General features: G+C 40.0%; 1 protein-coding gene across 6 annotated transcripts in view; it reads right to left on the bottom strand.

Moving 5' to 3' along the window:
* CDIN1 (CDAN1 interacting nuclease 1) overlaps nucleotides 1-27,572 on the bottom strand; it is a 128,256-nt gene that overhangs the window by 72,512 nt on the left and 28,172 nt on the right. For 5 of the 6 annotated variants that reach the window (XR_013978983.1, XM_080979300.1, XM_080979299.1 and 2 more), the window contains exons 2-5: nucleotides 18,841-18,886; nucleotides 17,950-18,014; nucleotides 9,892-9,952; nucleotides 5,858-5,930 (exon numbers count right to left, since the gene is read on the bottom strand). The exons of the other annotated variant lie outside the window; for it this stretch is intronic. Coding sequence is in view for 4 of the 5 variants with exons in the window: in XM_080979300.1 (XP_080835426.1) it covers nucleotides 5,858-5,930; nucleotides 9,892-9,952; nucleotides 17,950-18,014; nucleotides 18,841-18,886 (245 nt within the window). In the remaining variant the exon portion in view is untranslated. The remainder of the gene's footprint in view (nucleotides 1-5,857; nucleotides 5,931-9,891; nucleotides 9,953-17,949; nucleotides 18,015-18,840; nucleotides 18,887-27,572) is intronic. 6 annotated transcript variants of the gene reach the window in all.

The following is a 27,572-nucleotide window of genomic DNA, read 5'->3' as shown; positions in this document are numbered from 1 at the left end:
CTGTATGGCACAGCACCCACTGTTCAGCACAGCCTACCCCTGGAAAGGATTTTCAGAGTACAGTGGTACCCCGCAAGACGAATGCCTCGCAAGACGGAAAACCCGCAAGACGAAAGGGTTTTCTGTTTTGGAGGCGCTTCGCAAGACGAATTTCCCTATGGGCTTGCTTCGCAAGACGAAAGCCCATAGGGAAATCTCCGGGGACCTCTTTTAAATGCTGGTGGTGGGGAGCAAAGCCTTTCCCCCCCTCCGGCCTTCAGAAGAGGTCCAGGAAGGCCGGCGGGGGCCGAAAGGCTTTGCTCCCCACCGCCAGCATTTTAAAAGCAGTCCGGGATAGCAGGGAAGAGCTTCCCGCTATCGCGGACGGCTTTTGAAGGCAGGCGGGGGGGGAGCAAAGACTTTCGCCCCCCGCCCGCCTTCAGAAGAGGTCCAGGACCTCTTCTGAAGGCGGGCGGGGGGCGAAAGTCTTTGCTCCCCCCTGCCTACCTTCCCAGACGGCTTTTGAAGGCAGGCGGGGGGGCCAAAGACTTTCGCCCCCCGCCCGCCTTCAGAAGAGGTCCAGGACCTCTTCTGAAGGCGGGCGGGGGGCAAAAGTCTTTGGCCCCCCCTGCCTGCCTTCCCAGGGGCTTTTACATCGCCCCGGACAGCGGAGAAGTCCTCCGCTGTCCCGGGCGATTTTAAAATGCCGCCCGCCAGCATTTTAAGATCGCCCCGGACAGCGGAGAAGTCCTCCGCTGTCCCGGGGTTTTTTAAAATGCTGGGGGTGGGAAGAAAAGCCCTTGTCCCCCCCCCCAGCCTTCAGAAGAGGTCGGGGGACAGACTGTCCCCGGACCTGGTCTGAAGGCGGTTTCCTTAGGAACGCATTAATTGATTTTCAATGCATTCCTATGGGAAACCGTGCATCGCAAGACGAAAAACTCGCAAGAAGAAAAAACTTGCGGAACGAATTAATTTCGTCTTGCGAGGCACCACTGTACAAGGAGTTTTAGGAGGAATAAAAAGTTTAGTTCCATTTACACAGTCACAGGATATGAATCATCTCTTTCATACATACACATGACTTCTTCAATAATCCCTTCTTTCAAAGGGAGCAGAAGAATGGAAGAACAAAAGATTTTAGTTTCACTCGTTAGCAAACTTAAACAGAACAGGAAAAAAACCAACCACTTTAAAATCTGTACATAAGATCAATCACATCTCTTAATACAAAAAGAAATAGAAACTGCCACAGTCCACCAGCACCTGTATAAGACAGTAAATTTCTGGCGTTTATGCTTCCTTCTAGACAAAAGTCTCATGGGCTCAAGACAGAGAAGTCCCTACAGGAAGCCCTCAAGCTGCAGTCCCAAAGTATTTGTCAGGCAATCAACTAGACTACTCTTTGGATTTCTGAGGACTCATCATTCTGTTTCAGATGATGAAAGAACGAACCTAGGCCCTGTTGCATGAAATTCATCTGGAGCATCTTTGCCTCTCAGGCAAGGTAATATGTCAATCTTTCAGCCACTACTATAACCTATATATTGCAGTACAAGTCCAAATCTAATCAAGCATCTTCCATTTGCAATGGAAAGATGTGCTGCTGTTATCAGAAGCATTAAAAATCCTTGAATTTCATGTCTAAATAACTATCTTCAAACGTATTTAAAAGAAACAACTAAGGGGTGAAGTCTACCCATTCATTCAAAACTGTTGGCATTTTGAGCGACTACTAACCAAAACTGACTTACTCTGGGGCAGTCCCACTAGAGATGCATGCAAGTTCCTTTATTCTCACCTCCTTCCCAAAGCTGGGAAAGAGCTAACTAGGGTTTGGAAAGGAGGTGGGAGGATTCTAGGACCTTGTCAGAGCCCTCAGGCCTCCTTTCCAAAGCCCAGCCCGTTGTTTATCCAGCTTTAGCGTGGTAGCATGAGGGCATCAACTGTGGCCAAGGACCCCCCACAAGGCCTTCTGGGCTGCATGTTTGCGGGGGGGGGGGTTCAATTACATATTCCGGTTGCACAATTGCAGCTGATTTGGAAGTCTCGAACAAGAAGTCTGCTTCCTCAAAAGACTGCAATAAGAAAAGTGAGGGGAAATGCACTTGAAACTGTGGAATAACACTTGCTTTTATGCCACTGAACATCCCTGCAAACGAATAATAATGAATGTTCATTAAGCAGCCAATGTCGTCTAATTTGCCTGTAAACAAAGCAGTATGACTGCTCAACAAGCAGGTTGTCTGGAAGTGCTCACCATATCACAAACTGCTGTTTCAAGGTGTTTAACATGATACTAATGTGCTCTGGGCAGAGACGGGACAAGTCTAAAGCCCCATGGTACTTTGGAACCTGGTCTAGATTAATTGCACTTCTAATTTCTGACCCTAAAAGACTCCTCCTAATCATCTTGTCCATAGAACAAAATATGAATTTACTCTATGTTCCATTTTCTGTAACACATCTATTAGACATTACTACTGTATTTTTCGCTCTATAAGACACACCAGACCACAAGACGCACCTAGTTTTTGGAGGAGGAAAACAAGAAAAAAAATATTCTGAATCTCAGAAGCCAGAACAGCATGAGGGATCGCTGCGAAGTGAAAGCAGCAATTCCTCTTACTGTTCTGGCTTCTGTGATAGCTGCACAGCCTGCATTCGCTCAATATGACGCACACACATTTCCCCTTACTTTTTAGGAGGGAAAAAGTGAGTCTTATAGAGCAAAAAATACGGTAATTTTAAAGTTTAAAGTACTATGCAATGTTGTTGGCACAATGAATTCCTCTACAAATCCCCCTCCTGCCTGCTCTTCCCAGTTATGTAACTGAAGAAAAGTTAATCTACACACACACACACACACACACACACGATCAGTCACCTTAACAATGAAATTAAAGTTCTATAGTCACTTTCAAAACTGCATCTTATTATGCTGCATTTCTGGAGCAATAAACTGTTTCTATGAGTCCCTCAGTGCCAATACCCATACCTTTTTATAGAACAATTTAAAACCATACATTGATCTAGTGAAGGTAATAGTACATATACAATACTCACCTGTCCCCATGGGAAGGTTTCCCCCCACCCCCACCTAGTTTTAAAGGTAAAAATACAAACCAAGACTGACTAAGGCTTGCAGCTCATTAAAGCTGGGGTGATTTCCCCTATATAGAATTCTATTGATCTCCATAGTCCACACTAGACAAAAAGTGTGGTCAGGGAGGGAATGATGGATGCCTCTGCCAATAGTACTGAACAAACCTGTTAGCTAATTGCTACCAAAGACAATTATCCCCGCATTGTTTCATAATGGAAACACATTACAAACTCTAATATACACACAGGGAAATTTGATGATTTGACTGCAGAGCCATGTGCATTGAATTTCATTGTCAAAGGCCAGCCAGGTCGCTGCTGTGTAGTAGGAGAGAATGTCAGAATAGAAGCCACACTGTCTGTTTACTACAATCAGTTTAGCAACTCCACGCAACCCTCTGATCTGGTGATTCCCTGCTCTTGTCCCAGACTACTGCAAATGCATACAATTTTCAAAGGAAATGTGGTTTTTTTTTGTTTTTGTTTCATTATTTCAACCAATAGATTTTAAAACTCACATTCAGACTGCCAAATAGCCTGCTGACAACTGTTAGTTTAAATTGTAGTTGTACATTCCTATATACGACAAACACGTAAGCAAGTGCATGACATGCGTCTGCTATTAAAAATCCAAAACGAAGTAATGAGACTACCATGAATCCAAACAGCAGAGAAATATAAGAAGCCTTCAAGATAATAATATGTTTGAATATACACAATTACAGTGCAAGTCAAGGCTACAGTATTTCATATACATTTGTCTCTTCCCCCAGAAAGCACATTCCTGGAATATCTCCTTCTAAACATGCTTCTAAATATGGTTATGTTCCTTAGTATGGAATGTGAGGACTGTAACATAAAATTCTGAGCTGCAATTCATTTCTAACTTCTATTTAGTTCTGTTTGACTAGATAATAATACAGAATGATGAAAAATTAAAAGAAAATGTGCTGAAGGTGTGCTAGCATTATAAAAATAAATTAAATAGCTGCAGAATTTATGATCAATCTATGAACTTTATAATTCACAAGCCAATGAATTCTGCTTTACTGTGTCTGATACTGTTCTACAGAGGCTAGTATACCTGCTTCAGATTGTGCTGACTACTATTTTGACAAGACCTGGATAGCAGTAGGTCCAAAGCAATCAGAAGGTTGACTTTGACAAATGGCGGTGCTGCGGCGAAGTTGAAAATAACACACATCCACTTTAATCTCTTTCTTGATTAAATCGAAACCATACCATTCTGACATCATGTGATTTGCTCATGAAGCATCACTGCAGGTTACTTTAGAGGCTACATCTATTGAAATGATATTGAATTTTTAGAGGAAGTACTTAATTCATTCAAATGAAACCTTCACGAGGTGACTGGGCCACCAGTCACGGATTTCTGTGCGGCTTAAAAAGAAAACCTATGGGAAAATCCCAGCAAAAAAGGAAAAAGGAAATAAAAAAAACCCTCTGCAATCTGCTATTGGGTGATATTTTTAGTAGGCATTATCTTTTACCTTCAGAAAGAGAAAAATATATGTATAAAGTATATTCTAAAGCCTTTTACCTATCCCCCATAGTCAAGCTCCAAAGGTAAACATTACAGTAGGTAATAAAAATGCAGAAGATGAAATTGTCTTTTTTACATGAGACTAGGCAAATATTTATGGGGCAGTTGACAAACTCCTGCCTGGTAAAGGAGCCAACACTGAGAGCAATTACCCTGATATTCATGACTCACTTTGAATATCACATTGAATATTACTCATAAATCTTTTACGAGCACATCCCCAGAGCTCACTTAACAGCCGGTTTTAATCATGCAGTTGACACAGAGAAAATAACAAAATGTATTTTTTCAGTGGCAAATTAATTTAGGCTTGAACCTCCTCCTGAAGCTTTATTCATTCTTTCATTCCCCCCCCCCCCCCCGTAGCACTGAGCTTGGTTACATTCACTTTTGCATTTACCAGCTGCATTACTCGAAGCCTGCAGAATTTTAACATAGCATAGGCTTCTTTTCAAAAATTGTTTTTCCTAGAATTATTTATGGCTTGATCCTGCCACAGTTAAACATGCTGGTCTCTTTCACTTAAACGGAAGAGAGTTAAGCACGTGCTTACTTTCCCCAATGACATGGATAGGGCTTAACAATCGTTAGTATTGGTTGTATTCTGCCCATAATATTTTACCTTAAGACTAAGAGACAGAATAGTTTGAAAGCTTCTTCTAAAATGGGAGCAGAAACACCTTTGTGCTACGTATTCAAAATTGCCTTAACTAGGGTCATTTTAATGTGCGGCAGCAAGAAATGCCACTGAAACACTATGGATGTAAGAGAAAACATATTGAAATTCGTGAATCTACTCTGAATATGACTAGGCTGGCTACTGCCCTTTCAACTTTATATGAATGTTCTTAGTGAAAAAATACTTTAGAAGAAAAGAATATATGCACATCCTGGATAACATTCCTCTGTAGAGGGAAGTTTTTAATGTTTGATGTTTTATTATGTTTCTGTATATACTGGAAGCCACCCAGAGTGGCTGGGGCAGCCCTGGCAGATGGGCAGGGTACAAATAATAAAATTATTATTACTAATTATTATTACATGTTCAGTCAGAGCAGATCTAACCATCATGCATGAAAATAATGAGCTATACAAGGTTCAGGACTAAAAAAAATCTCTCTTTAGCTTAATTATAATTCTATCTTGTTATTTATAGCTAATTGTAGCTATTTGTAATTATATGAAGCTAAATATTTATGAAAAAATACTTACGGATTGATCCTTCTTGTTCTTGTAGAAATTTTTCCAACACTATTCGAGCCATCAGTGATGGGGCAAAATCCACCTCAGGGGAAAGATGAAGAACAACTTCAGCTGTCTTTGAAATGTGGTTCCATGTTATCACTTATATCAACAAAGGGGTGTTAGGGATTTGTTCTCTATCACTCCATTTATCCTTTTGGAAAGATACACTTACCTGACCTAGGATATAAATCAGGTTACATCACAATTACCAAGACTTTTTAAAGTTATGATCTCATTCATATTTGTTACATGCTTTCTTAGCCACATTTGTTTTGCTTATTTGTGGTGTTATGTTGCAGGATATTTACTTGTGCAAGAAAGTTAAACTACAGTATTCTGTTTTGTGACTACCATCATGTTTGAAGAACACTAGAAGTGGGACCTATACTCAAGTGTTGCAGTGTGGTGTGCTCTTGTTCACTGTTATAGCCAGTCATACCTTCTTTCTGGATTCTCCATTCCATTACTCCTCCGTCATTTCCTGCTCACCACCACAACAGACACTATTTGTGGCCACTGAGCATGCTCAGCCCTTACCGGGCTGTTTTATGGTGGCCTGCTTGAGTCCCCCCTCTACATATTTTTTTTTTCTACTGCAGCAAATCTTGGGGTTCATCCAAGCATTTTGACACCTCCCTCTTTTTCAGGAGCGGTGTCATATCTGTCATAACTCAGGACCAGTTTTAGTATATATGATTTACCGGGAACCTGAATGGCATTGTGGCAAGGAATATGAATGAAGCTCTAAAGTGGCCTTTTCTCTCAACTGTCTTCAACCTAAAGCACACAGTTTAATGTACACTGCATGAAGCAAAAACCAACTAGCATGCAACAATAGCTTCCACTTATCAACAAAATGTGCACATGGAATGCAAAATACACATACACAAAAATGCACATACATTTCACCTAAATGTACCATTTCCACATTATTTTTAACAACAATGTAGAATGAAGGATGGATTTTTAAAAATCTTAAATAAAAACAGACCCAGCAATATACTGCATTTTCATTTAGATGATACAAACCTATAGGTTCTGATTCTTCAGGCAGGCAATTAACAGCATTGTAACACATTTCTAAAAGGTTAATAACAAATACCCAAATCTAAATTACTTTCCTCCAAACCCAAATCTAGTACATTTTGGACAATTTGTTAAAAAGAAACAGATAGGCTGTTGTTTAACTATCTCTTATTGATAATCACCAAATGTAATAAATCACTAACACTAATTCAGGATCAACCAGTGTGCTTTCTAGAAGAATATTAAAGTTATGAGAAAAAATGAATCTTATGTACCTCAGAAAGGTTTTCTAAAATATATTCAAGACACAGGGATATTTTCTGATATAGATCCTGTTCCATTTAAAGGCATGTATTTATTTAAAAAATGAGCTGCAGTATCCTTTGAATACCAGCATTTTTTTTTTTTAAAAATGCAAATTACAATACTCTAGTGAATAAAGCACTTTTTACTTCACAATAGATGACTAAACCTCACTCGCATTATGACAATCATTATTTTCTTGATGTTTTCATGTGTATTAATATACATTTTCATTTCATACAAAATTAGAAACTAGAAAACCCTAAAAGGTGCCCTTATTTGTACATATTTTTCCCAAATAAATATATGTACTTGGATGCCCTTAAATTCCCCAAGTAGAAAGGAATGCTTTCTACAGAACTGCTTATTTCCAGTAACCCACATCAGAGCTGACATATGAAAAATGGTGAAATTACTGAAGGTAGTCCAGCCTGAATAAGGACTACCTTATTAGTTCAGGTACTTGCATCTGCCTAATTTTCATATTAATCATGCACCCATCTTTCTCTGAAATAGGGCCATCATGCTTCATGTCAGAATTTAGCATGTAAGTAAAATTCATAGTGCTTCAAATCCCACTAGAAAATATTTGCCTGGTGTGAACTAATTTTATTATTCTTAACACACATCAGAGTTTTGAGGGTTGTTGTTTTTTAAATTAACCTTCTGGATGCAGAAAATTAACATATCTAATACCTGAATTTTTAGAATAACTTGGACACTGAAAAAAACAAAACAACAGAGGCCTATTCTTATTTAAGAGGGATGCTACGCATTGTAATGCATCTATGTTATATATTTCTCATCAATTTTTACAGTTTCTACTGATTAAATATATATTGACTCATAAAGTATTACCATTATACCAATTGTCAGCAGATGCAGGAGTATGCCATTTAAATATTAACTATCATATAAAAATGGCAGCTTGATTGTGTAGAAGCAGTGATCTCGTGCTTGTTACTGCCACATTTCCCTAATGCACCAGAAGCAGTCACAAAAAAACATTACCTTTCAAACATACCTGCTACTTTGCTAGCAATAAATTAAGTTACTGAAAATAACTTTTTCTTTAACCATAATTTTATTTATCTCCAAGTTTCTTTTTAAACCAAATGAAACCTAACAATATGAATTGTTAGGTTGCACATATATAGTATATGGTTGAACAAGTGCTTCAGGTATTAGAAATTAAGTGTATTATCTGCATGTGAATAGAAACTGAATGTACAAATGGAAAATGCAACGGAAAATATATGCAAACAAGACTACTAACATTTTATTTCTTTGCACCCACGAGGTACTCTGCTATGACAATCTCCATGCAATGCATGTTATTTACTAAGGATCTGTTCCATTACAATATTTCTTTGTTTAAAAGGAAAAAAGAGAACGGTGTAAACTTGAAACATTATGTCAAAAAGCTCAAGAAGCATCCTTTGGCACTAATACAAAGCAATCCCATTCGTATGTTCACTCTATTATTACAATGTATAGACACTTCATAGACCATTAGAAACATCTAGTAACTGATAGGTAATTGCTCATTTGCAGACTACAGTAATGTAAATCAGACAGAAGCTTACAGAAAAGACATACTTCCTTCCTAATGTAACAAGTAGGACTAGCTGCTACTGTTCCGTTTATATTCCAAGTACATAATTTTTAATGTAATTTCCCACTTTTTACTATTTAAAAAGCAACACAATATCGTGCATTTCAGGATATTCTTCTAAGGCTTGTATAAGAATTTCAAAGCATATCAATTAAGATAGTTATTGCTGCAAATCAATATATTAAGAGATTAAAGTTACATCTCTCCCTAGATAGACATCTGTCATAATTATAAACATTTTGTGCTGTAGCAGAAAAGCTGCTGCTGGAAATCTTCGCCATAAATAAACTAGGGGTAGATGGAGCTGTCTTCACTCTGGTCCACCCCTAAAAGCACTGATCATGGTCCAATCTTCCTCAAGCTCATTGGATGTGTGATGTAGCCAGTGTTTAAGCAAGCCCATCAGAGACCTCAGTGCCTACAATCTAAGCTCCTGTCCATCACTGTCCACCTACACAGGACATAAATCTGTCACCACCAAACTGCAAAAACTTATTGCACCTCTAAATTTGGGTAACTATAACACAAAAGTCAGATTATCAGTTCTTTGAACTACGGTGTACATGAAGAACAGAAATTAATATTAAACTGTTTCCTTTTGCTATAATTTACATGCTAAAAGGAAGATTTAAAAAATGTAATTGTTTTGACACTTATTGTAAAATCTTACATTTTGTTTATCTTTATGAAAAGAAAACTTAACACGAAATTAAATTCATTAATTATTAAAATGCCGAAGTAGATGAAAGTAAATCAGCATTTTAAAATCAGCATTTTTCTTCTCTTTCTGGATTTCTTTTAAAAAGGGAAGAGGAAGGAACCTTTCAATAAAAGAATAAATGTGCTGTTTGCACATTCACCTTGAAGGTAAAATATTAATTACATTAACTGATTAACTAATAAGTGTATTTTGTTTAATTACTGTAAGTACTGACAGACAACAGAAAAAATTTAAATGTGTGATGCATCTTGAAACCAATTATAGTTTTAAGTAAAAGTCACTAAAGATAAGCCTCTTATGTTTACCAGAGAAAGATGATTTTAAAAAATGTTTTACCTCATTGGCTAGGTCCAATAATACAGGAGAAGCTGCATTTTTTATCACGCCATTAAGATACCTAGACAATACAAAAATAAAAATAATATTGCAGATTTAAAGAAAAGGTCATCACTGAAGTCTTAAGTCTCTCTTTCTCTTTCTCCCTCTCTGGAAAATTCTAGGAAGAAACTGATTGAAGAAAGTAAAGTTAGCTTAAAATATAAATTTTTGCAAAACAGTTCCTGGTGACCAAACTCTATTGCTTCTCCTTCATGAGCAAATCAGAAATATCTATGCCACTTCATTATTAAAGTCCTACATTTGAGGTGCTGATTGTGGCTTGCGGATGAAAGCTGGTCTCAGTGGGCAAAGTCAGGCCTGAACCTATAATATGAGCTCACTTGAACTGCTCCTCAGGCTGGCTTTGAGACTTCAAACTCTCTGAATTTCTACTCAGAGATGAGTTCCATTGAGTTCAATGGTGTTTTCCTGGTTAAGTGTGTACAGGAAAATCCTGATTGTTATTATTTACCTCCTCCCGTGAGCCACACCAGGCAGTATGACTTTTACAGGCAGTGACTATTTTACATGCGTCCAACTGACATGCGATCATGCATACACCCGTTGCTGCTGACCCAGAAGTGGCCCCAAAATGGGACAGTATTGGGCAGGAGCGGAACAGGGTGGGCTTATGCACGCTCCAGTGATGTGCGGGGGTGTGTGTGTGTGTGCTGAAATGGAACCCCTGTGCAAAATGGTTGCTGCCTGTATTTTCTTGATCATACTTCGTACGCATTCAGCTCCAACAAATATTGCCACAGGAGGGACAACATTAAAGAAGGCAGTTGTGATGTCCAGTGAAAAAGAGCAGTGTATTTTGATATCCTGCAAGTCAGTAAAAGCCATTAACTTGAAGTGTGGGTGTACAGGCAACTCCCTGTTTGCACGAGGGTTTCGTTCCGGGTCATCGTGTGCATCAGTGGAAGAAGAAGAGAAGAGTTTGGATTTGATATCCCGCTTTATCACTACCCTAAGGAGTCTCAAAGCGGCTAACACTCTCCTTTCCCTTCTTCCCCCACAACAAACACTCTGTGAGGTGAGTGGGGCTGAGAGACTTCAAAGAAGTGTGACTAGCCCAAGGTCACCCTGCAGCTGCATGTGGAGGAGCAAGGAATTGAACCCGGTTCACCAGATTACGAGTCTACCGCTCTTAACCACTACACCACACTGGCTCTGGAGTGCATGTTAAGCCCATCCTGCCCCAACAAGGGCCAAAAACGGCACACACGATTGTGTGCCATTTAAATGTGTGCAAAATGATCACCACCTTTAGTTCATAAGCATGTTCTTGCAAGTTTGTCTTCTCAGATGGGACCCCATGACCCTACTTCACAAATATTTGAAAGCAATCTTTTGCTTTCTATAAAATAGGTATCTCTACCCAAGTATGTTTTTTTTTAAATAGCTAGGTCAAAGTTCATAATTATAGTTTAAGATATATTGGCTTTGGTTCATGACGTGATAGGCCAAACTATGGTCTGTTCTTGACTACAGTTCATGGTTAGTGAGGAAAGCACTTAACCATGAGTCCCAGTTCAGACAACACGTCAAGCCAGGTTTAGCTCAGGTCAGTGCAGAAGCTAAAAGGTCAGGGAAGAGTGAAACAGCTGTGAGCTCCTTTCCAAGAGCCCACATGTCCATGTGATCCTGGTAAGCAATAGTTTGGCTTACCATGTCAGGTGAACCAGGACATGTGAATGGTAAATCTCCAAATTTTGGTGAACGCCAACAATCTCAGGTCAATTCTGTGAATGGTTCCAAGTGTATATATATATTTCCCCACATTTCAGGCATGAAGAAGTAAATGCTGACAGTCACAATGAGGGGGACTCACAACATTCACTGGGATATGAATTTCCATACATTTATAAAATTAGTCAGAATTGCCAATATTCATTTTGCAAATGACACACCTAGAGAACTGTACTTTAATGGCTAAGATGATGATTAGCCCTTGGATAGTTGATGCAATGGAACCAGAGGTTGCACTTGTTGGTGGAAGACTCCCTTGAATGCAGTTCTACTCAGGATGCTCCCACTGGCAGAAAGGAGAAGATGTTTAAGTTTCCCCTTGTTTCCTCAGAGCCATCTCCCATGCTGTTCCAGAGGATCTCCACAACCTTCCAGAGAAGGGTTTCTGGGTACATAAGTACCTTCACAGGGAGGGAAGAGTCAACAAATATTGCCTCTTTCCTCTCGTTCAATCAGGGGGGTTTATCAATTGGATAGAAGTCCCTCTGTTTGCAGGAGGCAAATTCTGACAAGAGCTTTCTTTTCCATTCAAGTAGTAGGTGCATTGGTGTTTAGGTCTGCAGTATCACCATTTCACCATCAAGAAGAGCATTCACAGTTTGTATGGACATTTTTTTTTTAAAAGTGCTGTACATCACTGGCAGCTGCCATGGAAGCCAGCATGTGGGTGCAATGGAACATAGAAATGAAAGGTCAACCTCCAACAGAACCCACAAAAATGGTGACTGAAGTTGACTGCACTCACACAGGTGATACCCATCCTCTGCTTTCTTGAGAAACACAGGTAGGAAGGGTGCTGTTGTGTTCAGGTTCTGTTTTCAAGCTTGCCAGGGGCACCTGTTTGGGCACTGTGAGAACAGAGTGCTGGATTAGATGGGCCTTTGGCTGTTCCAGCAGGGCTCTTTTAGCAAGTAGTATGTGGACTAAGTTGCAGAACGCTGTACCATGCTAGTCATACATTCTCTGGGATGTGGGTGACTCTGTGGTCTAAACCACCAAACCTCTTGTGCTCGCTGATTGTAAAGTTGGCAGTTTGACAGCATACCGTCATGAGTAGATCAATAGGTACCGCTGCAGCAGGAAGGTAAATGGTGTTTCTGTGTGAGCCAGAAGGGATTTAGTCATGCTGGCTACATGACCCGGAAAAGCTTTCTGTGGAGAAACGCTGGCTCCCTTGGCCTGAAAGTGGAGATGAGCGCCGCACCCCATAGTCGAATTCGACTGGACTTAAATGTTCAGGGGTACTTTACTTTATCATACATTCTCTCATGCAGTATTTTGCAACATCAGTTTCAAGTAGCTAAACAAGCAAAGCTTATTATTGTTGTCATTATTATTAGAATGGAAAAAGTGGTATATTTATTGGATTATTATTATTATTATTATTATTATTATTTGTTGTTGTTGTTGTTGTTGTTGTTGTTGTTAACATACCACCCTTTGGCCAAATATCATAATGTGGTTTACAGTATAATAATAAATACACAATTAAGTTGTCAAACTACCCTAGAGGCTCTTTATCAATTGAAATGCAGGGGAGAAATTGAAAACAAAATAAGAACTACAGGAAGAAGGATGCATATGCTGCAACATTAAGAGAAATTGGCACATATCCCCTTACTGTGAAATCTCTCTCTCTCTCTCTCTTGGTCTCTCTCTCTCTCTCATATGAAATATAAACCACAGCACTTAAGGGTATGCTCGGATGAGAATATTCAGAATCCGCATGTAGTCAAATGGGTGGCTATCGAGTTAATTATTCCATTGTTGGAAATAGTTACCATTAAACTCACTAGGGACCAAACATATCTCCACCATGTTATGCATTTTACCCTGAACCTACTGACCTGTTATTCTCAGTCCATGCACCACATTCATGCTGACCCTGATATTTGCAGCACAGGTCAGAAAATGACCTAAGCAGCTTGCTTTTGGAATTTACATAATGAATGAAAAGAGAAAAGACAGCTTAGATTTTTTCTCTCCTAGAGCTCTAAAATTACAGTTAGTCTTGGGGGACAAAGAGACAGAGTATTTTAATGATAAATAAAGAAGACTGACTCCCAAATTAATATTTTATTGAATGAGAATTCTGCTTATTTTTATTTATCACTTACACAGCCACCTAAATAAATGAATTGAAGGATCATTGTTTATTAGCATAATGCAAACATTAACATATTTTACCTAATAATTAACTTGCACCTTCCTTATTTAAAACTTTATTTAAATAAACATTAACAGTGCAATGTATATTTACTCAGAAGTAAATTCAACTATGTCCAGGGAAGCTTACTCTCAGGTAAGAGAGCAGCCTAAATATAATAAGGTTTCTTGGTGAAGTGATGCTTTGTAATGACCCCTGAGATACAAATTATCGTGTTAAAGAAATAGTCAACAGACCATTGGATAATCTAGACAGAGGTCATTAAACAATGATGTAGCCAGCGTAATAATCCTCAGCTATGGTTTGTTTTCTGTAACCATGTTTTAATGTTAAGGACAAAGACTAGCCAGAAACCAGGATGCAAAACCATGGTTTGAAATAGGTTTCCTTAAACCATTCTTAAAACACTGTGGATTCACTTAATAAGCGCCATCAGTGGAAGCCCTGGGTAAGCAACAAGATCCCCACCACAACCACACTGCATGTGTGGGAACTGGCTCTGGGGGTCAGAACAGCATGTGTGGGAAGATTAGGGGGATCATTCCACAATGCTTGCACAGACAGAATGATTGGCAAAGTGCAGTGTTGAATTCCACAGTATACTGTATATGAACTAAACAAACACCAGCCCTTAAATTTCTCTGCTTCCAAGATGAAGAGCAGGTCTTGGCAGTGTCCCCCTACACACCCACCAAAAGTTCAGTAATTAACTCATTATTCAGTGTACATTCAGAAACTTATCCAGGAAACCCTGATCTATGGAAGTAATCGCTGTATTTAATGTGAACAAAGAACATGCAAGCTTCAATACTCAAAACTGTAGTATGGAAGCTGGTTTGTCAGTGGATTGGAATAAGCTAATTTTTCACATGTAGTTCAGTGGTCAACAATAGAACAACAACTATTAAGGTTGGAACCCACAAGTAAGAAATGAGGCTCTCAAATGACCTAGGGGGCTGGGAGTGACTTTTACCAGCTCCAGATGGTTCACAGACTATGGACCCTTTGGGACAACAATTACTTGGCCATTGTACTCCATGTTCTGATAACTTCCAGACTGGATTATTGCAGTGTGCGGTACATGAACCTGCGCTTGACATATTCAGGAACTTCAACTGGTTTAAAATACGGTGCTAGATTACTGGCAGGGGTTCCATTTATAACTCAGTTAACCTCTATTTTAAAGCACCTGCACTGGTTGCCACTTCATTTCCAGAGCCAATTCTAGGTGCTCACATTTGGTGTGTAAAGTCCAAAATGCTCAGGTGGCAAATACCTAACAAACCGCCACCTTCCCTACAGACTTCTGTGTGTGTTAAGATTGACAGAGGGGGCCCTACTTGTTGTTCCATCTCCCTGATAAGTGGTTCCCAGGGTGGTCTAACAATCAATCCTCCTCCACAGAGAATTCCAGGAATTTAAATTTTGTGAGAATAGGGGTCTCCTAACAACTCTCAGCACTCTTAATGAACTACAGGTAATTAAAACTAACAGTAAGAGATTAAAACACATGTTGTCAGCATTCTTACAACAGCTTATCTTAGAGGACTGTTTTAATATTTTAATATTTAATAATTGTGTTTTTAATATTCTACTGGGAGCCGCCCAGAATGGCTGGGGAAACCCAGCCAGATGGGAAGGGTATTAATAATAATAATAATAACAATTATTATTATTATTATTATTATTTATAAATAATATAGGTTATTTTTTATTTTATTTCCACAATATTTATACACACTGCTTCATTGTGATGGAGTCCAGAGGTTGGTCACAAAAAACAACACATTATCAATAAAAGCAATTAAAAACAGGAATGTTCCTGTGGGGTGAGGGTTATTGGTTTGCTTTGTTTCTGTTTTTATTGTGTATTTTGTGTTTTCACTTTGTAAATTTATGCCGTCAACTGCCCTGTGATCTCTGGATGAAGGGCGATATCTAAATATAATAAATAAATACAGCACCCAGAATTCTTTGGGAGGAGCCATTACTGTTTAAAGTGGTATCATCATGCTTTAAATGTATGGTGTGGACGTCGTCTGAGAGTAGCTGTTTTATCCCATACTCATTATGGCTCTGTTGGGGGGAACAGCAGATGTTAGCCCTAGCACATCACTCCTCACCTCAGCTGCACTGCCACTGCCAAGCTGAACTGACAATATTTGCTGCAAGAGTTTTGTAGGTTGATATGAGTCACAGGTCTAATGGGGGTGAGGGGATGGGTGGCTGTAATTATGCCTGCTATTAAAACAAACATAAAAATATAACTGCTAGCTTAAGTTAATGGATTTCATGATGTTAGGCTGGCAGTACCAATTTTTATGTTTGTTTCAAGGATGCTATGTTAGTTTTAGAGTGGCTTTCCCCCCAATTTGTTTGTGATGCTTAGTGACAGGATTGTGATGAAATTTACTGCATTCTTTGTTCATAACTTTCCAATTACGATTGGGAGGACATTTGGTTTTGAAAAACCAGTATACAAAATAATAATAACAAAGAAAAACTGAGAATTTGGATAATAAGGAGTATTAAATTCACAGATCTCGGTGAGAATTATCCCTGCGATTGATACATAAGATGAGATTGGCTACAACAGTTACCAGAGTGACTTGGGTGTTTTTAATAACATCTCTCGTGACATGTTTAAAAACAAACATTCTCACAGTTCTGGGATTAAGTATAATCAACATTACAAACCACATTTTATGCATAACATTTTTAAAACAAAAAAGTTACACTACATGATATTGTTCCCATTTGATTCATGCATTATACATCATTTTACATAGTTTATGTAACAAGGACATCATAACATACAAGTCTATATAGTAACAAGACCCTGCTGATTAACTCTGGCTGATCTACTCACTATAATATTTTTTCCTAATCTGAGAGCAACGAAATATAGCAGCTATAAGGAAGACATTAGAACCACTGTAGCTACTTTAATATGAGGCAACAGATTGTAAATGGAAGAGAGTATAGTACACTTTTGCTGGTTTTAGCATTGGTGAATATCTATTACATAATAGATTCATACGTATACTATGTAGTCAGCTTGGGCCAAGTTCTAAAATGCTTTTGTTTATTAGGATACTGTTAAATCATAAATATCAGACATCTATAATCATAGGTACAATCTCACTGTGCAGACTTTACACATGTCGGTCTATATAGTAAAATTTTAATTGCACATCTCTACGAGATATCAATACGCCCCAATTATGTGGCTGAGAGGTCTATGTCAATAGAGCTACAGATAACATATAACAAGTGTCAATTACAATTTATTAACTCCAGGTGCACATAATCACGTAACAGTTTTATGAAATGACATATTAAAGGTTTATGCCTCCTTTAAAAGTAGTATTTGACATCATTGTTTCTAAAACAGGCACAGTCCCAAGTTGTAAATCCTTTATATCTGGATGCCATTTTTATTTAATAACAGAATAGCTAAAATTATAAATGTTTCTTACAATGTAGGCACACTTAACGCGGTAAATATATGTGTCACCAGTACTATTCATTAGACTAAGGAAAGCATGGAACTCTGGGTGGAATTCAGCGTAGTGGTAAGGAGATCGTTGCATCAACACAAGCATTTCTGTTTACTCAAAACAACAACCTTCCCTTTCCTCCTCCACCCACAGTTTTGGGGGTTCTTAACAGCAGATCTGGGAAAGGCACGGGGGGCACACAGGAGGAGGGAAGCCTCATTGTGGTGGCAGGGGTCTTTGTGCTAGCTTTCACTAACAGAACCTGATAGTTAAATCTGCCCCTTAGCATGTAAAATAAAGAATACTGCCTCAGATCAAGGTTAAAATCCAGCAGCAAATTATGTGCACTTTAGCCTCATGGAAGTCAGTGGGACTTCCATATGCATAGCGGTACACTGAATTGTGGTCTAGAGGTATTCTCATGAAGTTGGCTAAGTGCCACTTATCCTGGAAAGCTTACTGGTAGACCTAAAACGGTAAGTCTTCTAACACAAGGATGCATGTTCTTTAAGAAATCACAGACAATGAAATTATGATCTGTAACATATTTTGGATCACAAATTAGCAAGTACTCCTGTTAATGGTCTTAATTCATACCTTTGATAGTAAGTCTCGGTTGCCTCCGGAGTGTGATGTTTGGCATGTGTTCTTTTGATTAATTTCTTTAAAAGAAAAACAACAGAGCTTTATGGTATGTCAAAAAGAAAGCCAGCACCAAACATGAATGCCCAAGAAAGCCCTGAAATCCTAGATTAATGCCTGGAAATTATTTTTCATTTATTCATTGAATGAAACATCTTTTGACTGTACTGCAATACAGCATATATGTAAAAGGCAGTAAGGTCATAGTAATTGAATCTAAATAAGTTTGCTGAGGGTTGCAGAGGGCAGAGAAAAACTTGTTCTCCTTTTCAACCTTTATATTAATTTCCCTTCAAATCAATTCCACCCAAGTCCTCTGCACTCTGGTTTTACAATTCAATTGGCATTTTTAACCAGGAAGAACATTGCTTAAAAACAACTTATTTGAAAACTACAAAAAGTAATTCCATTGAGACTTGCCACTTGACTGACACCTGTCATCTCATGATAAATGACTCCATTTTCTGCCTCTCTTGCCTTCTGCCACTCCGGCAATGGTCATTTATCATCATCTCTGTCAGCCATGGAAAGCGGCACTGACAGTGCAAGTCAGCAAACATTTAGCACATGGAACCACGCAACACAGGGAAATTATTATTGTCAGAATAATAATGGTTTAGCATAATTTATTACAGGTCCACCAAATAAGCAAAGGCTAGATGTTATTAGACAGATGGATGGGTAGGCTTGGCAGCCATCCACTGAGACTCAGGCGGTGCTTGAAGTGGAAAGGGGAACATCCTCCAAACCAATCAGAAAGCTGGCAGTTCAATTACAAAGAAATAAAGGGACATTCATCATTCAATTAGGCACCTGTCAACCCTCACAAAGGAGAAAACTTCTAACCTGGTACTCCTGGGAGAAGATGCTCAGCAGAGTGGACTGCGATTGACTGGAACAAATAAAAGAAGGACAAAGTTAATTACTGGAGTGCACTGCAAAGAAACAAAAGAGAAAGGAGCTTCAAAGGTAGGCCTGCTGCCCTGTAATCTAACAGAACATGAAAACAAGTGTGGAAAAGTTGTTCCAGATGAACACCTCAGACAAAGGCTTCCTACTGCTAGGTCAAGGAGAGAGTGAGAAAAAGAGTTTATGAGGAAGGGGCAAGGGGGGCAAAATGTAGCATGAGTTTCAAAGCAAATGGGCATCTTGCTTTGGTGATTCCTATCCACCTTTAGAACCCACAAAGTGGGGTATCCGTAGCATGTACTGAAGACAGGAAGGAAAACAAAGCAAATTCCCATTAGTAAGAGAGGGAGCTAAAATTCCATTAACGGTTGGAAACGTACTGATTGTTCATTGGCAACATATTGAAATTCATTTTGTTAGCAGAAAGGAAACCTCTTCAGTAGCTGTCTCATATTCAGAGAAGAAACTTAGCTCTCTGTCAGAAGAAGCATATGGGACCACTGTAACATTCCTACTAAAACTGATGTGCTTTGAAAATAGAAACTTTCACAGCAGGAAGCTGAGATTCCCTGGAGTCGGTCATTTCCAAAGGCTGCCATAAGCTTCATTCATTTAAAGCTCCACTCAATGTCAAACACCTGGCAATGAAGCAACCTGGAAAACATTCTCCCCAAGAGAGAATTTTTCTCTCTGAATAGCTAACATTTAAAAACGGGACAAGATTTTCCCCCTTCTCTCAAAAAAGGCAATCAATACCACACGGCTACTGTTTTCAATTGTCCTTTATGGATATATCTACCTCATCACATCTTGAACACAATTAATTACTTCTGATATATTTTACATCCAGATGCAACTTAAACAAATTACAGTTTCAATAAATTGACCCTGTAGTACAGAATGCACAATGAATAATTAACATTTTTTTCCTTTTACAAATGCGGTTTCTGAGTCTTATTACAATCAGCTCTAATATTCAGAAACTGCACACAGACGGCAGTCTTACATTATAGTACAAAAAATGTTGAATTTAATTTGGCTTTCATGTTCCAATGTGCTGAATGGAAAGATATTATCCCAAATGCATTTTGAACAGTGATATAACATTCTTGAATATTATCCTTATTCTATTAGTTATTAAAAACAGAACGTATTTGGAGATTTTAACAAAAGTCGAGTTGGAAATAAACCTAGATACACAAATGGATTTAGCCCTGCTCAGCCTGCCCATTTAGAGTAGCAGGCGGATTCACTCTGTAGCAATTGGGAGAATCTTTCCTTCTCTGCCAGGTGGCTCCATTCTGCAACACCAGATTGCTCTACTGAACTTGTAGCATCAAAACCATGCCACACAGTCCTAAACAAGCTCTTTGGTGACTCCTCGGCAATCACCCATCATACTGCTCTTCATAAGGCCTCAACTCACAGTTCTATTCCTGCTTTTCTTTGGAGTAGATTGTACATGGTTTTGCATCTCAAATTTGTAGACTGCATCTTTATTCAGTCCAACAGAGACTCCATTTTCTCAGGGTCTTGTGAAAGAACAATGTTAAACAACAATTGATGACCTCCTTCTACCGGTCCACAATAGAAAGTGTCCTCTCATATTGTATCACAGTGTGGTACGTTGGCTTGACAGCCACAGACAGAAAGTCTTTACAGAGGGTGGTGAACACAGCACATGATATCATGGGCTGTCCCCTGAACCCGCTAGATGACATCGCAAGGGATCGTTGCCTTAGGAGAGCAAGAAAAATTCTCAGGGACGATTCACACCCTGGCCAGCACCTCTTTAATTTTCTACCCTTAGGCAGGAGATATAGAAGTATAATCAGTCGTACCAACAGGCTAAAAAACAGTTTCTATCAGTGGGCTGTTAGGCTGCTGAACAGAAAATAATATAGTGCAACTGACTTTCGGGGTTGGTGTGTTGTGCGACAAGCACACAGAGTGCAATGAGTTTGAGTGTTTGTGGGGGGGGAGGGGAGGCTCAGTTAATTTTATTGTACACAGGTTGTACATTGACAATAAAGGTATTATTATTATTATTATTATTATTATTAACTGTGTTCAAGTATTATTGCTCAAAGGAACAAAAACGATTCCCCTTTCTTCTTATGGAATAAGAGAAATATTCCATATTTTAAGTATTTCTGTAAATGTACAGGATAGCATTCACTGATTTATTTGGCTGCCTTTCAACACTGTGTACAGTTCTGGTTGCCCCACCTCAAAAAGGATATTGTGGAGTTGGAGAAGATTCAGAAAATGGTAACCAACATGACCAACGGGTTGGAGAAACTACCATATGAGGAAAAGGTTAGAGCACCTAGGGCTTTTCAGTTTAGAGAAAAGGTAAAGAGGTGGCATGATAAAAGTGTCTAAATTATGTATGGTGTGGGGACAGTGGGCTGTGGTCCTTCCACCATCAAGAAAACCTGCAACCGACCAGCTATGCTCCATAGGCTGCGAAGTCTGTCTGTGAGTTCCCCAGCACTCCAGTTACTTTTAACCTGCTGTGTCCATTCTTATAATTTGTTTGCTGGGGTTTTGGCATGTGTGTTTGCCAAACTCAAGGATTATTGTAATCTACCCCATTCCTAGGCATCTTGGGTTCATGTTATCGGAGATTCGGGGTAATAAAGAACTGCAAGGGCTCTGATCTCTGGAGAGGCAGGGAGATGTGGGCTGGTTTACCCTTCGTTAATCTTAGAGGGATCTGGCGGGAAACACTGGGAGTGTTGTCTCAGAAACCCCCCTTTTTAGTATTTACTTGAACTGAGTGGGGAAGTGGTAGAAGCAATTATCAGGTAGTTAAAACACAACTGGCCTATGCTACAATGCAGTTGTGCAATGTAGGGTGTACACAGACTCTCTTAGCCTCCCCCTTCCATCAAAGTTTTGATGTTTGGTCATGATTTTTCACATCTTCCTGCCATTAAATCATTTAATATTAATAAAAATAGTTAACAGTGTTAACATTTTAAACATCAATAACTAATTATGATGTACAGTGGTACCCCGCAAGACGAACGCCTCGCAAGACGGAAAACCCGCTAGACGAAAGGGTTTTCCGTTTTGGAGGCGCTTCGCAAAACGAATTTCCCTATGGGCTTGCTTCGCAAGACGACAGCCCATAGGGAAATCTCCGGGACAGCGGGGAAGCGCAGCGCGTCTTCCCCACTGTCCTCGGACCTCCTCCCGCCGCCCGGCTTCGGAACGAATCTCCGATGCTGGGCGGGGGGGGGGGAACGCCTCCTCCCGCCGCCCGGCATCGGAACGAATCTCCGATGCCGGGGGGGAACGCCTCCTCCCGCCGCCCGGCATCGGAACGAATCTCCGATGCCGGGCGGGGGGGGGGAACGCCTCCTCCCGCCGCCCGGCATCGGAACGAATCTCCGATGCCGGGCGGGGGGGGAACGCCTCCTCCCGCCGCCCGGCATCGGAACGAAGCTCCGATGCCGGGGGGGGAACGCCTCCTCCCGCCGCCCGGCATCGGAACGAAGCTCCGATGCCGGGCGGGGGGGGGGAACGCCTCCTCCCGCCGCCCGGCATCGGAACGAAGCTCCGATGCCGGGCGGGGGGGGGGGGAACGCCTCCTCCCGCCGCCCGGCATCGGAACGAAGCTCCGATGCCGGGCGGGGGGGGACGCCTCCTCCTGCCGCCCGGCATCGGAACGAAGCTCCGATGCCGGGCGGGGGGGCGGGGACACCTTCTCCCGCCGCCCAGCTTCGGATGGCTTTCCTGAAGACTTGGGGTGGGAGGAGGGTTTTCCTTCCCACCGCCAACATTCAGAATGCTGTTCTGAATGTTGGCGGTGGGGAGGAAAAACCCTCCTCCCACGCAAGCCCCGGGAACAGAGGGAAAGCGCTGCGCGCCTTCCCCTCTGTTCCCGTACCTGTCCTGAAGGCTTGCGGTGGGGAGAAAAGCCCTTCTCCGCACCGCCAGCCTGGCAAGCGGTTTCCCTAGGAACGCATTAATTGATTTTCAATGCATTCCTATGGGAAACCGTGCTTCGCAAGACGAAAAATTCGCAAGAAGAAAAAACTTGCGGAACGAATTAATTTCGTCTTGCGAGGCACCACTGTATACAGGAAAATAGAAAATTCTTTCTTTGGGCATAAGCATAAATATATTTACAGTTATTCACAGAGTCTGCTTAATTCTTTAACTGTCATTTAGGTTGCAATCGTATGCCCGCTGAAGTACTGGCTTCTGAGTAGACCTGTATAGGATTGCTCTGTTAACTAGTTTGTCAGCCAGACTGAACTAATGCTAGCAGGCGACATTTGTTTCTTCCTTTGCAGGAAGAAATGAATTGGTAAAAAAAAAAAAAAATGCAGTACAGAATTAAGAGAAGCATTTATTCATATAAACATTATGAAACCATTACATTTTTTCAAAATTGCTCAATGATATGAAAAAACCCATAAAATGCCTGCTAGTAGTTTGCTCTGGCTTCACCCTGAATGAGCTTGTCCCTTTAAAGAAACTATTTTTCCAGAGGTTCCTGCAGAGTGAAACCTTCAGATCCTTTGTACAGCCCAAGTGAAGCAACTGCAAACTGGTTCCTTCTAGAGGCTGGGGGGAAACAGCTGGTGCAGGCAAGCTGTATCAACTCATAGGCAATTTAGTCAGCAGCGGCAGTGAAATAAGAATCCCCCACAGAAGGAAAGAACTTGACGGCCCTACCAAAAGAAAAGCATGCAGTAACAAACTGTAAAGTGTTTGGTGCTAATTATAGAGTAGAATCAATTAGACACGTTGAAGCTGATTTTATAGTGCCGTTTCAGCTGATGAAAGCAGACCCAAACTGCTCTCCCTGCATTTACTGTTTAAACTTCTATAATCTCTATGCACCTCTTTATTAGAAGATATGCTTGTTCAGCCTAGTACTAGACTATCAGGGCTTCTCTGGCAGCCCTTTAGATGCTGTGCTGACACTCTTTGCCCCTTGCAATTTCCTTTTCACCCTGCTCCATCGTGCAAGAGTCCCTAACCCAATCCTGTTGAGCTCTGCATGGGTTCAGAAGGAGAATTTATATAGCAACGCCACTGGCTAATGATGAACCCAAACTGAAAGAAAGGCTTAATGCCCAACACCGTCTTATGATCAGCTGTTTTAGAAGAGAAGAACACAGCATTAGTTGGACAGTGTAGGTTTATGAAAGTTTAGCTTTAAAGGCCCCAAGTTGTCATTTAGAAAGAAAGTTACACGAGGATGAGGAAAAATAAGCATATTTATTCAGAAGCATTCAGTAGGTTTAAGATCACAACAGACCAGAGCAGATACAGTGGTACCTCGGGTTAAGAACTTTGCTTCAGGATGAGAACAGAAATCGCGTGGCGGTGGTGCGGCGGCAGCAGCGGGAGGCCCCATTAGCTAAAGTGGTACCCCAGGTTAAGAACAGTTTCAGGTTAAGAACGGACCTCCAGAACGAATTAAGTTCTTAACCCAAGGTACCACTGTAAATATAACTTAAAATATTTCAATATTTATCTTCCCTGGTCTGTGTGATCTTAAACCTTCTGAATAAATATGCTTATTTTTTCCATTGTGTGTGTGTACATATATATGTATGTATATATGTATATGTATATATGTGTTAAATAATCTGGATGTAAGTGTGGGAGAACTAGTCTCATGAGCCAACATGCTTAGGTCTAATTAATGCATAAAGGGGTTAACACCACAGATTAAGGTGTCCTGCCAGGCTTAGCGAGGTCACTTCCCTCTCATCTTCAGAGGAAATAGGTAATAAGGCCAACTGTCCAGTACTCAGTCTACCTGAGAAGCTGAGCATGTGAAGAGGCTAAATTGGATGCTTCAGCTTAGCCATATGGCTTTCACAAGCCACTTCTGAGTTGCTATACCAAACGTTAAGAACTTCCACTTCTGTACCTGAGCTAAATTTTACTGCCTGTGCAACTTTTTCTGAAGCACAAGAATCTGACAATTATAAAGTTTGTAAGTAAAGCATTTTAAATTTGCCAGATGCGTGGTTTTTTTCTTTGTAAGAGAGAAACTTTGAAAGGAGCTTGGAAGGGCTTATTTTAAAGGTCCCTACCTGGAAGGCCTTTTCCATCTGGCCTGGGAGAGTAGGCCTTGGACTCATTCCAGCTACAAAATGCTGGAACAAACTCTTGGGTTGGGGCACTATCTAGGGGCTCCCGTTGAAGGTTCTTTTATTGGTTTTATTGCTCCAACTGTTTAACATGTCTTACATTTGTTTTTAAAATGGCTCTTAATCTGTGGGCTTTTAAATTTTGGTTTTCTTTTCTTTTTGTTTAAAGTAAAAGGGCGTAGGATGTGCCTGGGGAGGAGTGGGGGAAAGTATGGGGGGGAAACACAGTGGTTCAGGGTAGGGGAAGGTAAGGGGTACATGGAACAGGCAGTTGGTTACTGTGCTACATGCCAGATCCTCTTCTAAGATGGGGAATTGGGGTTGTGCCAGCCCTTGGTCTACAGCTGCTGGTCCTGAATGCCAGGCTGGCATGGAATAAGACCTCGCTCATCTACAATTTGATTATGGATGTGGAGGCCGATCTGGTCTGTATCACGGAGACATGGCCATTGGCATAATCGCCCCTGAGCGCCCTCTCCCACTTCATGAAAGTGAAAGTCCTTATGCAGGGCTTCTCATGATTGGGTACATTCGGTAAATCCTGCCCAATTACCTAGTTGAGAAATGGTACTTCTGTATTACAGCAACCCCAAACAGACCAAATCAAAAGGATCTCATAACATCAAAACTACTGAGAGAATGTGAACAACTATCAGGGCCACACTCCCTCTGTAGAAGATAATCTATTATGACAATTAAAGAATGACCAACTAGAGTATGAATGAAGGTTGAGATACTTCTAAAAAACCCAAGGAGTGCCTGGATATAAACAGTCATGATATTTTCCTTTGCATAGTCAACATGGAAGCCAAGCTGTATATGCAACGCTCTTGATTGTACAACACTACAACAAACACTGTAAGATAAAATACCTGTAATGATATATTTAGAATACTTTCTTGTGTAAGTTAAAAGAATGAAATCCAAGGCAAGAAAACAAAAGTTGTAACGCATCCTCTCTCTCTAGTTTGTGTTCAATAAAAACTAGAAAAATGTATGTGACAACCTGATGCTTATCTCATGTAGTACAAGGACAGCTTTATGATAAAACTCAGGCGGGGGGACTACTTGAGAAGAGTCATCATTCCTATGACCTTGACACTCAAGTTGGTCTAACAACTTATATACAATTTAGTGACGTGTGACAACAGATGATGGTGCAATGCATAGAAATGGCAACATTTAAAATTCATAGTAGCACAAGGCCATTACTTTTCCCACTGGGCCACTTGAACTTTAATACTGTCTGACCTGGTTGGCCAATACTTTCTAACAGTAGACAGAGGGAAATTGCCAGCAGAAGATAAGGCTCAAATGATTTTTCATTTAAAAACATTAACAAGATACTGTAAAATTGAGGGATCTGTTCTTCCTGAAGAAACTTCATTCTCCCATCGCCCATGTCTTTTCTTATGATTGAGTGCATTTTAAATCTGAAGCTTTTAAAAATTACATTTAAATATGGAGAATAAATACAATGCTATGGATCCACAAGGCTGTGCTAATGACTTGAAGCAGTTATTTGTCTGAAAATATACGAAAGCATTTGCACTTTTTTTTTTTAAATGTTCTCAACCACTTTGGAAGATTTAATGGCATTCCATATGAGAATTCTATTCATTCATGTGATAGTGAATATTTGGACACTATACTAAATATGTAGTTTTTAGAGAGAGGAAAGACCCAGACTTATTTGTCCCTTCATTGCACACTTCCCAGGAAGGTCTTTAGAGGGGTGTATGGCCTTTCTGATCATGGATACGTAACCTTATACAACTGAATCAGGTGCGAAGTTTGTATTCCAAGCTATAAAGATTCATAAGCAAATTTCACACATTTTGTTTTAATTCTGGCATAATCTTGTGTAAATTTGTCACAATTGTGAATGTATCATTATTGGGCTCTCTTGTTTGTTTGTTTGTTTAGTTTCTTTCCTCCTCATCATATGGAATCAAATATTTGTTTGGGGGATTTGAAAGTCTGTGTACTATTAATATATGTGAGCTTGAGAACAAAAACAATGTTGACTTCACAAAGCTTTAAGTAGGAGCGAACATGTAAGAAAGGTGTTTTCATGTCCAATTAATATGCAGCAACTGAAACCCGAACCAAACATTCAGCCACTAAAGCAATGTAACTGTTAACTAAAATATAAGGGTTCTAACTGCAGCGATTAAAAAAAAAAAAAGTCCCCTCTTTCTGCTGAGAGGCATGAACTTTGAGTTAAGGGGGGATTGCTTAGAAAGAGGAAGAGTAATGTAGCACATCAACATTATTAATCATTATTTGATTTCTTACCTGCCCTTTACCAATGTGGCTGTTTCAGATACAACTTTACTCATACTATATCACTGGGAGGAGAATGCTTCTAAAAATGGGCAGGGCTTATTCAATAGCTGGAGGTTTATCTGCTTCTCAATGGATGATACATGGCACCACTACATAATGTAACCAGTAAATAACATCTGCCATGCGTAGCCATATCAACAATACATTCAGTCATATCATAATTTCAAACAGCTAGTCAACTAAATCATGCGATAA

The sequence above is a fragment of the Podarcis pityusensis genome (genome assembly GCF_964106645.2).
Source record: "Podarcis pityusensis genome assembly, chromosome: 1".
Classification (NCBI taxonomy): domain Eukaryota; kingdom Metazoa; phylum Chordata; class Lepidosauria; order Squamata; family Lacertidae; genus Podarcis; species Podarcis pityusensis.
This window is presented reverse-complemented; position numbering and strand designations above follow the sequence as displayed.